At 39.5% G+C, this 15,085-nt stretch overlaps 1 protein-coding gene across 1 annotated transcript in view; it reads left to right on the plus strand.

The window, feature by feature from the left end:
• Positions 1–15,085, plus strand: part of ADAMTS18 (ADAM metallopeptidase with thrombospondin type 1 motif 18) — a 119,765-nt gene that overhangs the window by 83,073 nt on the left and 21,607 nt on the right. The window contains exons 4-14 of the mRNA XM_069738850.1: positions 46–274; positions 2,795–2,812; positions 3,782–3,963; positions 4,521–4,604; positions 7,705–7,864; positions 8,090–8,195; positions 9,465–9,602; positions 11,955–12,108; positions 13,416–13,511; positions 13,636–13,784; positions 13,888–14,060. Of these exons, the coding sequence (XP_069594951.1) occupies positions 46–274; positions 2,795–2,812; positions 3,782–3,963; positions 4,521–4,604; positions 7,705–7,864; positions 8,090–8,195; positions 9,465–9,602; positions 11,955–12,108; positions 13,416–13,511; positions 13,636–13,784; positions 13,888–14,060 (1,489 nt within the window). The remainder of the gene's footprint in view (positions 1–45; positions 275–2,794; positions 2,813–3,781; positions 3,964–4,520; positions 4,605–7,704; positions 7,865–8,089; positions 8,196–9,464; positions 9,603–11,954; positions 12,109–13,415; positions 13,512–13,635; positions 13,785–13,887; positions 14,061–15,085) is intronic.

The raw sequence follows: 15,085 nt of genomic DNA on the forward strand, positions 1-15,085 counted from the left end.
ATCTGTCATTTAATGAACTGCGCTTATAAAATCTATTGTTTTCAGTCAGGTTTCATAAGGACGCGCTCAAGGGAATATTTTATATCACCGATCCCACAGCATCTTGTAATTAAACACAATTTTACCTCTCCTGAAGGACATCACTCCCATGTACTGTATAAACGATCAGCAGAAAGGAAAGTAAATCTTCACTCAGGAAAGCCCTATAACAGCCGTACACACAAGTCATATAGCAATACACAAAAGCAACATTTTTGTGGAAGACGGAAAAAATGTAAGTAAAAAGAAATTCTACCTAAATAATCTGCATTACTGCCATATAGACTATACTAATATACTGCATTAAACACTATACTTATATACTACATTACTACCATATATGCTATACTTATATACTGCACTACTGCATTAAACACTATACTTATATACTACATTACTGCCATATAGGCTATAGTTAAGTACTACATTAGGCCCCTTTCACACATCCATGTCTTCAGTAAGTGTGGTAACCGTTTTCACACGTACCGGAGACACATACACACTTAGACCCATTCAAATGAATGGGTCTGTGCACATGTCACAGTGTTTCCATAGACCTTGTGTCCGTGGGCAAAACACACTGACGTGTCCGCTTTTTGCCATCAGCACGGACGGCAAAACATCCCGCACATGTGCACACAGAGAACACACATTGATGTCATGTGACATGAACGGCCACCGGGAAAGAAGCGCCACTGTAAGCTCTGTTCCCCGGCGGCTGGTGCTGAATAAGGCTTTCATCATTCTCCCTTGCTCTGCCAGCGAGTAGAGGAGAATGATGAGCGTTATATTAAAGTCCAAACGACAGCAAGTGGGGGCTTTTGGGACTGTTACCCCCATCATCCCACACCTGTTAATAATAGTGACAGTAGGTGTGGATGATCGGGGTATTCCACAGCCGCTGGCTGCGATCATTTGGAAATAAATGAGCAAAAAACCCAACGTGGGCTCCCCCCTATTTTATTGAACCAACAAGACGAAACTCACAGCTGGGGGCTGTAACCCTCAGCTGTCAGCTTCTGCAAGGTTGGTTATCAAGAATAGACGGGTCCCCAAGCTGTTTTTTTAATTATTTAAATAAATAATTTTAAAAAATGGCATGAGGTCCACCCCATTTTTGACAACCAGCCTTGCTAAAGCTCACATTGATATGGGCCCCTCCCAGCCTTAAAACAGCAGCCCGCAGCTGCCCAGAAAAGGCACATCCATTAGATGCGCCTTTTCTGGCACTTTACCCATATTTTCCCACTTACCCTGTTGCGGTGGCAAGTGGGGTAATATTTGTGGGGTTAATGTCATCTTTCAGGTGACATCAAGCCTGCAGCTTAGTAATGGACAGGCGTCTATAAGACACCCATCCATTACTAATCCTATAGTTGTATAGTTGTGAAATAAAGACAAGGCCAGAATAAAGTCTTTTATTTGAAAAAATTACACAGACACCTTTAGTATTCTTAATTAAACCATACTGTAATAATTATAGGGGATAACTCAGGAGATTCTTTACGTGGAACAAGACAACTACAGGACACAGTTTTATAAGTGGTAAAGTCTATATTATCACACAAGTGATTCAAACAGGTGCAGAGCAAAGCTCAAGTCCACAACACTTGGTGTAAATATTAAACGCAGCTTAACAGTCTATAGGGAACTTCAGAGGAAAATGCAATCACGCAGAAAGTCTATGAAGCATAATTATTCTTGAGAATACTTGACACAAATAAGTCCTTGTTTAGTCCAAACACAGATAGCTATGCTTATAAGGCAGTTCAAATAATATCTTAGCTCATCCAGGGAGGCCTGGGTAATAGTCTCAGGTTTTTGCAGAGCAGCAAAAGCTTACATGTCCAACAAATGCAGATGGAAGAAAACACAAGCAGCAGATGGAGGAGGATTAATGGAAACTGGTGTATGCAGCAGGAACTCAGAGCAGAGTAGCAGGATCACCACACAGGTTCACAGGAGCAGGTATATAGCCAGGGAGCCACCAGGGTCAGGAGCTGGATGCAAGGCAGAATACTCTAGCACAGACTGAAGGCTGGAGTGGATTTTTATAGCATGAAGACACAGTGCACATGACACCAAAGACGCCATCTTGGAAAAGGGCAGTAATGCACAAAAGGTAATAAAAAATGTTCAGAGTCCTGACACATACTTACTGCCACACTTAATTCCCCGACACCCTCGATCTCCTGTAATAAAAGTAAAATAATAAACAAACAATATACCCAAACCTGTCCGTTGTTGTGTTCCACGCCGTAATCCATGTCTGAAGGATAAATAGTTTTCAATCAGGATGATGAATGAGCGGCAGAGAGTGCATCATCATTTACCAGCAGTGACATCATCACGGCCGGAATGAACTGAGGTGACCTCTTGACTGTGGGAAAAAGCTGGTGATGCTGTCACCGCTGGTGAATGATGCTGCGCTCTCAGCCGCTCATTAATCAGTGGTTTTCAGCAAGGATGGTCGCATCTTGGCACCGTTCTGGTTGAAAACTATTTAGCCCCCAGACGTGGATTACGGTATGGGACACAACGACGGAAAGGTATGGGTATATTGTTGGTTTATTATTTTACTTTTATTACAGGAGATCGAGGGCATCAGGAAATTAAGTGTAGCAGTAAGCATGGTTTAATTTAAAACATTAAAGGTGTCTGTGTAAGTTTTTCAAATAAAGGACTTTATTCTGGCCGTGTCTTTATTTAACATTACAACTATAGGATTAGCAATGGATGGGTGTCTTATATCTAGACTCCTCTCCATTACTAAGCTATGGGCTTGATGTCACCTGAAAGGTGACATCAACCCCACAAATATTACCCCACTTGCCACCGCAAGTGGGAAGAGCTGGGCAAAGCACCAGAAGAGGTGCATCCAATAGATGCATCTTTTCTGGGCAGCTGCAGGCTTCTGTTTTAAGGCTGATGGGGTCTATATCAATGGCCATTTACCAGCCTCAGTATACCAGCCCTCAGCTGTGAGCTTCAGCAAGGCTGGTTGTTAAAAATGGGGTGGACCCCATGCCGTTTTTTTAAATTATTTATTTAAATAATTAGAAAAACAGTGTGCGGACCCCTCTATTCTTGATAACCAATCTTGCAGAAGCTTACAGCTGAGGGTTGCAGCCCCCAGCTGTTAGTTTTGTCTGGTTGGTTTAATAAAATAGGGGGTAACCCACGTCGGGTTTTTCATTCAGTTATTTCTGAATGATCACAGCCGGCGGCTGTGGAATACCCTGATCATCCGCATCTACTGTCAATGTTATTAGCGGCAGCAGGTGTGGGATGATGGGGGTAACAGTCCCAAAAGCCCCCACCTGCTGTCGTTCGGACTTTATTATAGCGCTCATCATTCTCCTCTGCTCGCCAGCAGCGCAGGGGAGAATGATGAGAGCCAGCGTCAGCACCAGCCACCGGGGAACGGCATTTGCTGTAGCGCTTCTTCCCCGGCGGCTGTCCGGAAATATCACGACCTGTGAACCCGGCCTTACTGATATATAAGCTATATTTATATACTACATTACTGTCATATAGACCATAATTATATTCTACATTACTGCCATATAGACTAGACTTATATACTGCATTACTGCCATATAGACTATACTTATATACTGCATTACTGCCATATCTATCTCTATGTATGATCTATCATCTATCTATCTATCTATCATTTGTGTACCTATGTGTATCTATCTGGTACATGATATATAACAAGGCTAAACATGTTAATTTCTAGATCTAAACACCAATTTAAAGACAGACGATTATGTCCACCTATCCCGATCTAAACGCTCTGCAGAAAAATCTCAGCACCGTGGGAGTTTAATTGTTGAAACCCTTGTAGTTGCTGATAAGAGAATGGTGGAGAAACATGGCAAGGAAGTGGTGACCACCTACATACTGACAGTGATGAACATGGTGAGCCAATAGCTTTTTGCATTTCTTACTATGTTACCATGTGACTGTAAGACCTTCCTGGTTTCCTGATATATATTTTTTTCTTTCTGATAGTTTTGAACTCATACATACTTTTTTAAAATAATTCTGAACTTGTTATACCAGAAATCGGTTGCTTATACACTGACTTCCTGTGATACAGTTGTGTTAATACCCAGCATCCAATCAGAGAAGGCAGAGTTGCAGAGGGAAAGGAGGGAATAGCAGCCTAAACCAATCATATGACAGGAGGCGTGTCTCAGACTTTTATAGGTGTTATCGCTAATTTATAGCCACAGATCAGAGCTCGGCTCTAGTGGAGCTGCTCTAAAAAACATGTAAGAGCAAAATCTAGGCAAAATAAAAAGAACACAAGCATCACTTATAGACATCACATTTTTAAGTTAATAACTGGACAATACCTTTAAAAGATCTGATCACTTACATTTATTATTCTATGAATTATACTAGTAGGGATTTACCATATATATACGCAGAGAATGTCCCAATAATTGTATATTTTTCTTCTGTCTGTTTAGGTATCTAGTCTCTTTAAGGATGGGACCATTGGAAGTGACATTAATATTGTTGTTGTGAGTCTGCTACTTTTGGAAGAGGAACCGGTACGTTTTTCTGATTCATGATCCGGATGGATACGAGATATTAAATCACCAAACTTTTGGACTTCCTTTTTTCCCCTCTCAAGAAGGTCTCTTTACAATTTGTGGGTTCACTCCAACACAATTAAGGTTAATTGATAACCTCAAATGGAATGATAGAGAGAGTAACATCTCTACAATTAATCTTAGTCATATCTATGGGCCTTCCTATAGCGAGAATATACCTGTTAAACCCCTTCACCCCAGGCTTTTTTTTGGCCTTTCATTTTTGTTTTTTCCTCCCCCTTCTTCCAAGAGCCAAAACGTTATTAGTTTTCCATCAATGTAGCCGATTAAAGCTTGTTTTTTGCTGAACGACTGACTTTTGAATAACATTTTTGATTTTACTATACAGTGTACTGGAAATGGGAAAAGAAAAAAAAGTACAATTCAACAATTGTTTTTTATTTATTTTTTTTATTTACCATGTTCACAAAATGGTAAAAATGATCTGGTAATATGATTTTCCAAGTCTGTACGAGTATGCAGATACCAAATATGTATAGATTTTTAAAGTGGTGAAAATGAAAAAAATTAGGAAGTTTGCATGAAAATTTTCTTTGCTTTTGTTGCCATTTTCCGAGCCCCGTAGCGTTTTCATTTTTCGAATATGGGGCTGTGTGATGGCTTTTGAATAGTGATGGGCGAGCATGAGAATGAGCATCCTAGTGCTTAAAATGCTCAGTACTCGATCAAGTACTTGGGTGCCATGCTCGATTCACTGTCCCGCATGTTTGGCACCTGATTTCCAGCCACTAAACATGCAGGGATTGCCTGAAATTGCTGTAATGCTGTCGGTGATTAGCATTACTGTGATTGGCCCGGCCGCATAGCGTCATCAGGACTATATAAAACCCGGAGATGCCATCTTGTATTGTACCTGGAAATAGTTTAGGGAGAGGTGCTGCTGCAAAAGGGACAGTGTGTTTTATAGCTTTCCAGTACCTGTTGGTGCAACATTAAATCAACAACCCTTTTTAGAGCTAGATTATATTCTCTAATAATAATAAAGCTCTTATCTGCAATTCATTTAGGGTTAGCTGGCGGTGTAGGTATAGCATATTACAGACATCTACTCAGGATTGATTGTGTTACAGCGCTTGGTGCTGCCACGTACAAGCAAAACTCCTTGTCAAGGCATCTTCCCCATGTTGTTCCCCATTGCATTTCAGCACTGTTTCCATCCATTTCAGAGATTTCCTTCCCCGCCCCAAACATCCTTGGAGGGTGCACCGGAAAAATGCATGAGATTCACAGTGACTTCCACTATGCTCCTTACTCGACTTGAGCACCTGAGTAGCACGACTTGCTCTTTACAAGTAACGAGCCCATCACTAGTTTTAAATCTGTTTTCGTTACCTGTTTACCAATTGGATTAATTTATTTTATGTTTTGATAGATTGGACATTTTTTAATTGTTTTATTTTCAATGGGGAAAAAGGGTGGTGATTTGAACTTTTGTGTTTTTTTTTAATTTTTTTCATAGTTTTACAAACTTTTTTACTATATTTAATAGTCCCCTTTTGGGACTTGAAGCTGAGATCATCTGATTGCTTGTGCTATACATAGCAGGGCTTCAACCCTGCTGTGTACAGCAGAAATCACGATCTCCTATGAACGTTGACCAGGGCTGGTGTACACAGGAGAATAACTTCACCAGCGTGCCGATGGGAACTTGGAATGAAGTGCACCTTTTCGAAGAGCTTTAAATGCTGCTGTTAAAAGGACATGATGGCTGATTGTCATGTGTGGGAAAATATGTGGGCTCACCGTGTGAGACTGAATCAAAGGCAGGGACACAACACATGACGTAAATATATGTCATATGTTTTGAAGGGGTTAAACTTTTAGCATTGCTTCATTAAACAGTTGGAGTCATAATTCCATTGCAAAACTGTTTGAAATGTAGTTGCACAAAGATTTTTTTTTTACTTTTTGTGTTTTTATGACAGCATTGAAAAGTTTTGAAAAGTGAGTGTTGCTTAAAAGTGAAGGGTTACCGTCATGGCCGAAAGATGGTCCAAATGTATTAAAAAGTGCACACCTCTTAATGAATTTGGCACATGCTTCTCTAGCATGACCTTTAACTAGGCTGGCTTACAAAACACCAGGATTGATAAATTAGGGCTTAAAGATCATCTCTCACAGGATTTTTTAAAATTTATATTGATTCCCCACTCCAATTGCTGCTGTTTCACTGGTTTTGGATCCATTTTTTTCTTCTTCTGTGCCCTTCTATTTCAAACTTATGCCCCTCGATAATAATGTTGCAAATGTTCCCTTTAACTAACTGGGCGTGTACCACATCATTTCTCTGTGGGTGCAGCAGTATTTTGATTGGCCAGCATCAGAGGAGGAAAAAGAACACACCCACAAGGATTTCTGTGGTACACGCCCAGTTGCTTAATGGAAGAATTTGCCCCATTATTACTAAGGGGCATAGCTTTGGAAGGGAGGGACACAGAAAAAAAAAGAAAAACTGTTCCATAATCATTGGAGCAGCAGCAATTGGAGGAGGTACTTGGTTTATGTTAAATAATTCAGGTGAAAGACTTAAATAGGACTTTCCTGTGTCCGGAATTCAACTCACTCATGATAACAGATTTTTTTTATTAATTAATCCACCGAGTGATAAGGCAAAATCACATAAAAGTGCCACTAGCATGGTGCTTTATGCTGGACAGTCCTTCAGAGATGACATCCCTAACTATAAAATTTGATTGCTGCAGCCAATTACTGACCTCAGCGGTACATCACCACTGAGGTCAGTGATTTTCTGCAGCAGTTACATGCATAGTTAGAGACGTCATTGTTACAGGACTGATTGCCAGACTGCCCAGTGTGATGGTAAAGTAACAGCTCGATATATATATTTAAATAGTACATGATGCATTTTTTATGTAATTCCCCCTTTTGGCTCAATTTTTGAATGTCTAAAAAAAAATTACATTTTTTCCAAAATATATTAACAACAAGATACCGATTATTGAATCGACCACTAGTAAATAGAACTTTTTGTCTACATTAATACCATTAATGATCCCTTTCCACCTTATGTTTTCAGGCCGGACTAAAGATCACTCACCATGCCGATCAATCCTTAAATAATTTCTGTCAATGGCAATCTGCTCTTATAGGAAAGAATGGAAAAAGGCACGATCATGCCATTTTATTGACAGGATTGGATATCTGCTCTTGGAAAAATGAACCTTGTGATACTTTAGGTGAATATTCCATAACGAATCCAGTTGAATTCCGAAACATTGACTTAGGGTTATTTCTGTTCTCCTTTAACTTAAAGCCTACTGCCATGTTTGCACATTTTTTTAATATTAATGTTATGACATTTTCTTAAATTCAGGCAATAATTTGTATATTTTATGACATGATAAAGTACCGGTAATACTTTTGCAGATATATTGATTGGGATTATGTATTTGTTTTATTAGGTTTTGCACCAATTAATGGTATGTGCAGCAAACATCGCAGTTGTACCATTAACGAAGACACAGGTTTAGGCCTGGCATTTACTATTGCTCATGAGTCTGGTCACAAGTAAGTACATTACTTGTGTAATACTTATGTAATATAATATATTTATTTATATTTATATATATATTGTGGCAGATTGGCTCATTTGGCTGTACATGGAGGTAGACATGGGAACAATATCGCTTTAGAAATGTCTTTAGTTTACTAGATGCAGTATAAACCAAGGTGAAGCACAAAGTAAACACGGCCCTCTGGGCAAAACAGCAAAACAAAACAAAATGTTAGCACTAACCAAAGTCCTTGTATTAGCGGGCATCCGCCTGCTCAGGTTTAGCAAGACCCACCGTTCATGTATCAGCTAACCACAAACACTTCTCTGCAATGTTCCTCTCCAGACAATGAACCCTGCTGCCTTTGGAGGCCAGCTACTTAAGCCCCATAACACACCCTGGGGTGGAGATAAGGCGGACATCCGCCCACCCACTCTATGGAAGTCCACATAAAACCCAGTCTATTATACAAATTAGCTGGTAACCCGCACTTAAGTGTGCTGGAGGAAAATCTATGGGTTTTATATCACTGATGCCATTGTGACTTTGTCACAATATATATAATAATAATATATATATATATAATATAAAATATATAATTTTCTACAACAAATGGAAAGTTAGGAAACTTTTAAAATCAATTTATTACAAAATTTTTCAGCATTACTTTAACAATAATTGCAAGCAAGTGGCTTTAAAAACCGCATGCTTTCCCCCAGTTTATTTGTTTACCTTCTTCTGCATTTTGGAGTACAGATGAGGGCAGTGAAGGGTCAGCTCATCTCCTGTGTCTCACGAACTCTGTGGATAAGCTGCAGCAGGAAATTGTTCTAATAGGTAGAATACTAAGAGGAGGAGACAGAAGCTGACCCATCACTGCCATCATCTGTACTCCGAATGAAGACATTCTGAGATCAATACAGCTGAAGGTAGTAAAATAGACTGGAGAAAATCCTGGGTTTGAAAGCCACTTAATGTATATGCATATTTTTTTTTTTTTTTTTATCAAAAATGAAAATTAAACCCCCTAATAAAGTGATTTTCAAAGTTGCAGAACTTTCCATGTTTGACAAATTTATGTAAAAAAATAAAATTAAAGTTTATCTACTCTTTAAGGGGATACCAAAAACGTTTAATTTTCCGGTTGGAGTCTACACCTTTATCATTTTCCTATATCTGTGCACGCTATTGCTTAGTGAATATCTGAAAATGTAAGTTTAATAATCAATACATAATTAATTTATGAATTATATAGTTTCTATTATCACATTTTTTTTATTAGTTTTGGAATGGTTCATGATGGAGAAGGAAATCCTTGCAGAAAGGCTGAGGGTAACATCATGTCTCCCACTTTGTCTGGAAACAATGGTGTGTTTTCCTGGTCGGCCTGCAGTAGACAGTACCTGAAGGAGTTCCTCAGGTGAGGATGTCCGATTGACTGACAAACGCGGCCTAGATGTTTTTTTCAATTAGTCTGTTGAGTTTCTCAGATTTGCATGTGATAATAATTAAGCTCCAGTAGGATTTTAACTGGCAACTTCATTAGTATCTGTCGCTTCTGTCAAAGTTGGTCCCAAGCCTGCATCGTGTTACCACTGAAGAAGAGCAAACCAGATGTTCTTCTTGTTTTCTGAAAGTTGAACAATTCGGAAAAAATGACCTTTTGTTTCCATCTCCAGGTGTTGCTTTTAACCAACACCTTCCATTTTCCTCCTGTTTCCTGTTAACGACTTTCTGAGCATGTTGGAACATCTTGGAATACTGGACCCTTCTGTACATGTTGGGATGAAGCTAAAAAATTCCCATGACCCATAGAACCATATGTTCTCATTCCTTGTAAAGTTCCCGGCCAGAAAGTAACACGATGCATCTGGTGTTACCTAAAAGTGAGCTCCGGTTGGATTATCAGCTTCATAGTGATAATTTCTTCCCTTTTTTTTCTGTTGTTGACTCCATTTTGCTATTGTGTGATTTAGACCAAAACCTTTTTCGTAAGTAGGGTCCTACAAGGATAAGCTGATCACATGGTACCCTACTTCTGAGATCACTAGCTGTAATAAACCAGGCAACATTAAAGAATGTTTCATGATTGCTACAGCGCCACCACAGGAGAAATTAGGCATTACACAGTTTAGTCAAAGGGTTGGCCATATAACGTATGGATGTCTCCGGTTCAGAGAAGGGTTTTGAACATGTGAAATAGGACAACTAGAATCCTATTGGTTCTTATTAATTATTTATTCTTTTTTTTAATGATCTATGGGTATGAGGTTTGTGTTATAGGAGACTTAAAGGGAATATGTCAAATTAAAAATACAGATTACATAGTTTAGACCAGGAGCTGAGAAGATTGATGTATAATTTTGAGCTAAAAGGTTCAGTATAACTTTTATTTCATTGATCAAAATTTCTACGCATTCTAAACTTAGGAGTCCAATAGGCGGTCCTACCAATTTAGAATAAGCAGATAATTAGTTTGATAAAATACAGTTTATAAGGAATCTTTTAACACAAAAGTATAGATCAATCTGCTTAGCTCCTTCGGCTCTATAACATTCTGCCTACAGATTAGAATTAATTTTCCATGGGAAATTTTCCCTTTCTGAAAAGGTGTACCTTATCGTGATTGTCCTATCTCTGGTATTAAAACCTCACTTTGTGTCAACAAATCTCAACGTAGGGAAGACCAGGACATGGGATAAACTAGTCAAATACTTTCCAATGGGAAGTTGTATAGATGAAATGTCTAGCTCAAAAAGGATGCAGGGCCCCTGATTGTACAAAGTGCAAGAAACTGCAGCAAAACCAAATAATTGAGCCGGAGCATAAATGTTCCAGCTCATTTCTTTGGTCTTGGATCTAGCTGGCTTAGGCCAGAGGGACCTCCACTAACTGCTAAAGCAGGGGGTGCCTGATTTCTTCCTAATATTATGGCTTCAGTTGTATAAAGAAAAGGCTGAACACTTACACTAAAGAGGATATGGAACAGTTGAGTTCTGTACCTCTCTGTTTTAGAGTTATGCCCCTCGGAAATAGCGATGCCTATGTTCCCGTCAACAAACTGAGCGTTTCTTACATAACTTGTCTGTGAGCATTAGTTGTTTCTTCTCTGTCACCGGCTAATCAGAATTTGGCCACACCTATAAAGAAGTATTGTGCTACACACCCAGTTTGTCAAAGTGAAAATCTGCACCATTATTTCCGAGGGGCATAACTTTGGAATGGAGAGGTACAGGAGAAAAAGTAAAACTGTTCTAGAATTAGTAGACCAGCGGAAATTGGAGGAAGCACTCAGTTTAAATGTGAAAATTCCACTGAAAGGTTCTCTTTAAATATCTTCTCATTTGGACATATAGTTCTATAGATAATTGGGTTTCATGATGATCAGACCCCAACTGACCCTGTAGATGATTGATAAATGATAATGGCTGGAATAATAGTAATAACCTTAATCCATGATCTTTAGTTCTAAGAACATACTTGGCCATGTTTTCATTTTTGACCAATTTTTAATATAAAATATCATATTCTCTGTATATTTCTGACATGTTCTGCAGTAACAGTAAATAAATTCACATTCATTTGGATGTTAGCAGCACAGTAAATGTAGTTAAAGTCTTAGTGATGCAGAATTTTTTATTGCAATCCCATCTGCTTTGGTTAAAATTGGATCAATTTCACTAAATTGTCATTTGATAAAGCATGACTCAACCGAATGTAAACCGGTTACCCATGTCTATGAGGAAATCATTCACACTGAATTCCATCACAGCACAGCTCAATCCTCCTGTCTTGTTGATGAGCCAAAGCAATTAGGACAGTTCCAGTATCCTGAGAAGCTGCCCGGACAGATCTACGATGCTGACACTCAATGTAAATGGCAATTTGGACCAAAAGCAAAGCAATGTAGCCTGAGTTTTGTAAAGGTATGTCACCTCTTATCACGTCTTTCCTATAGCCAGGTCTGTTCTGCATTACTAATAGGATTTTCATATAATTCAGGAAACCCTATGGTCATTTGGAAAAAAAAAATTGGCCTGCTGATGCATTAGATTGTCCGTGTCAATGATTTCTCTCCAAATGAATTGAGAAGGGGCTAAAAACTATATATAATACGTATCAGCATCAATTCTAATTTTGTTTTTTTTACTTATGCTTCCATCTTAGAGGCCAGTTGCATTGGATTTTACCTCTTCCATTGAGTGTTCCATTTGAATTTCCAAAAAAGAGGCTTCAGACAGGAACCTCTGATGGTGCCATTACATTTTTTCTGTGCCCAGCCTTTAAAATGGGTACAAGAATGTTGTTTAGTGGATAGAGTTAGTGCGAACCCATTTGACCCAGTCTAGCAGCCACAACAGTGATCTCTAGCTGCTGGAAAGGAGCAATAGGAAAAGCCTCTTACTTCTTCTTTTGCTTAACCGGCTTGTGTGATGGAATTTTTTTGCCATGATGTACACATGACATCGCTTTAGGCCGGCTTATCAAAAGAAGAATTGCGGATGCCATAGGGTAAGAGATGGTTCTCATGGCTTCTGCCCTATGGGCCGGACACAGATTACTCTTGTGGTTGATGGAGTGAGAAGTGCAAATTGATTTCTACCAACTCTATTTCCGGCCCATTAGTCTTTTACTCCTTGCTGTTTAGTACAAGGCCTGGAAAAAAACACAAGTGATACAGATGTAGCAGCTGCCAACTTGATGGCTGCGGCGCTCAAAGGAGAGAGTTTAACACTATTATGCACTTTGCTTGTAGCCTAAGAACCAGACAACACCTTTAAGTCTATCAACACTATGTGGGTCAGTAGTGAGCCAATGAGCTTTAAAAAGTTTGTACAATGTTCTAAAAAAATAAATAACAGCAGGCTTCAGTTCTAACACACCGGTGGTCTCCCACCGGTCTTTGTTTACTTCCCTGTGGCAATGCCGAACATGTATAAGACCTCCACAGCCAATCACTGCGGTGATAATGGCATGTACGTCATGACATCACCGAGGCAAGTGATTGGCTGTAGAAGTTATATGAACGTAAGTGACATCATCACAGCAGGGAAGTACACACAGACCAGTATGGACCTCCAGAGCACTAGTTAGGTCCACCAGAGCGTTGGCACTGGAGCTGAGAGTAATTGTCGTTAACTTGTAAGGAATAGTGGTTGGATATTTTCTCACCTACATTTATGATACCTTGAGGAATGGAACAGCATATCACATATATTACTTTTTGCTTTAGGATATTTGCAAGTCTCTATGGTGCCACAAATCTGGACACAGGTGTGAGACAAAGTTCATGCCAGCAGCAGAGGGTACAGTCTGCGGTCTAAATATGGTAAGATGTTTCGTTATAATAGAAAGTGGCTTTGAAATAAGGCTGTTCTGTAATATTATCCGTAATGCTACTAAATGTTTCGTGGGCAATAATAAAATAATTCTTTACACTTGACCCAACTTAGTGGTGTCGAAGAGGACAGTGCGTGAGATTTGGAGACAATGGTCCAAGACCAGTTAACGGAGGATGGTCAGATTGGTCAGACTGGTCGCAGTGTTCAAGAGATTGTGGTGCCGGAGTGAAGTATCAGGAGAGGTTCTGTAGTAATCCAGTGTAAGACACCAGATTTTTCTTGATCCGGTTAAATTGTTAGGCTAAACACACCAATCAATTGGGAAATAATTTAATAACACCACTTTTTTTTTTATTATTTTAGGCCTCAGCATGGAGGGAAATACTGCCAGGGATCCAGCCGTATTTATCAGATTTGTAACACACAGGTTTGTCCCCCAAACACTCCAGACTTCCGAGCACAACAGTGTGCTGAATACAACAGCAAGCCATTCCGAGGGTGGTTCTACAAGTGGAAGCCCTACACAAAAGTGGAAGGTGAGGGGTGTAGAACGAAAAACTTTGCTTGGGGTTTTTATTAAATTGACAATAAAACATGATGGTAAATTTGAGTCTATGTAGTAAATTTCTCATTTAAGCTCTTAAAGCGTGACTGTCTTTTCACAAAAAATGTAGGAAAGTATAATCCTGCTTCTATCATCCCTCAGCACAAGTTAAAACTGATTTTAGCACGCAAAACATTATAAATAGTGATGACCGAGTATACTTGTTGCTGGGGTTTTCCCGAGCACGCTCGGAAGTTCTCCGAGTATTTGTAAGTGCTTGGAGATTTATTTTTCATCACCGCAGCTGAATGATTTACAGCTGTTAGCCAGTTGAATACATGGCAACCTAGCAACCAGGCAATACCCACATGTGCTCATGCTGGCTAGTAGCTGTAAATCATTCAGCTGCGTCAATGAAAACTAAATCTCTGAGCAGTCACAAATACTCGGAGCCCACCTGAGCGTGCGCGGGAAAACCCGAGCAATGAGTATACTCGCTCATCACTAATTATAAACTGTCCCAATTCTCATTTTCTTTAGTTTGCCTTCAACTCTTAGGTGGTATGTTGTTTTTGTTTCATATCATTCGGATAGTACTATAGGAATTGGCACATCCTTTCCCTCACCCCCGAACATGACTTGCTCCTAGCATTGTCCAATGGCTTTCCTACCCCAAACTCTGCTATACTTGTATGAATCTTGACAAACAGAAAATCAAAAGCATAAAAACAAAGAGTCTCCAGCATATCCTATAAGAAGACAAGAATATGCCTTCACTTACTGTAGAGAGACAAGGATGAGCCCCTCTTCCTCTAGAGAGATAAAAACCTTCCTCCGCTACCTGACGAGAGACAAAGACATGTTTCCCCTTCCTGTAGAGAGACAAAGACCCATTCCGCTTCTTCCTGTAGAGAGACAAAAACCTTTCCTCTTTCTGTATCCAGAAAAAGACCTGCCCTCTCTTGTTATAGGGAGACAAATACCCGCCCCCTCTTCCTATAGAGCGACAAAGATCCA

Source organism: Ranitomeya imitator, chromosome 9 (assembly GCF_032444005.1).
Source record: "Ranitomeya imitator isolate aRanImi1 chromosome 9, aRanImi1.pri, whole genome shotgun sequence".
In the NCBI taxonomy this organism is placed as follows: domain Eukaryota; kingdom Metazoa; phylum Chordata; class Amphibia; order Anura; family Dendrobatidae; genus Ranitomeya; species Ranitomeya imitator.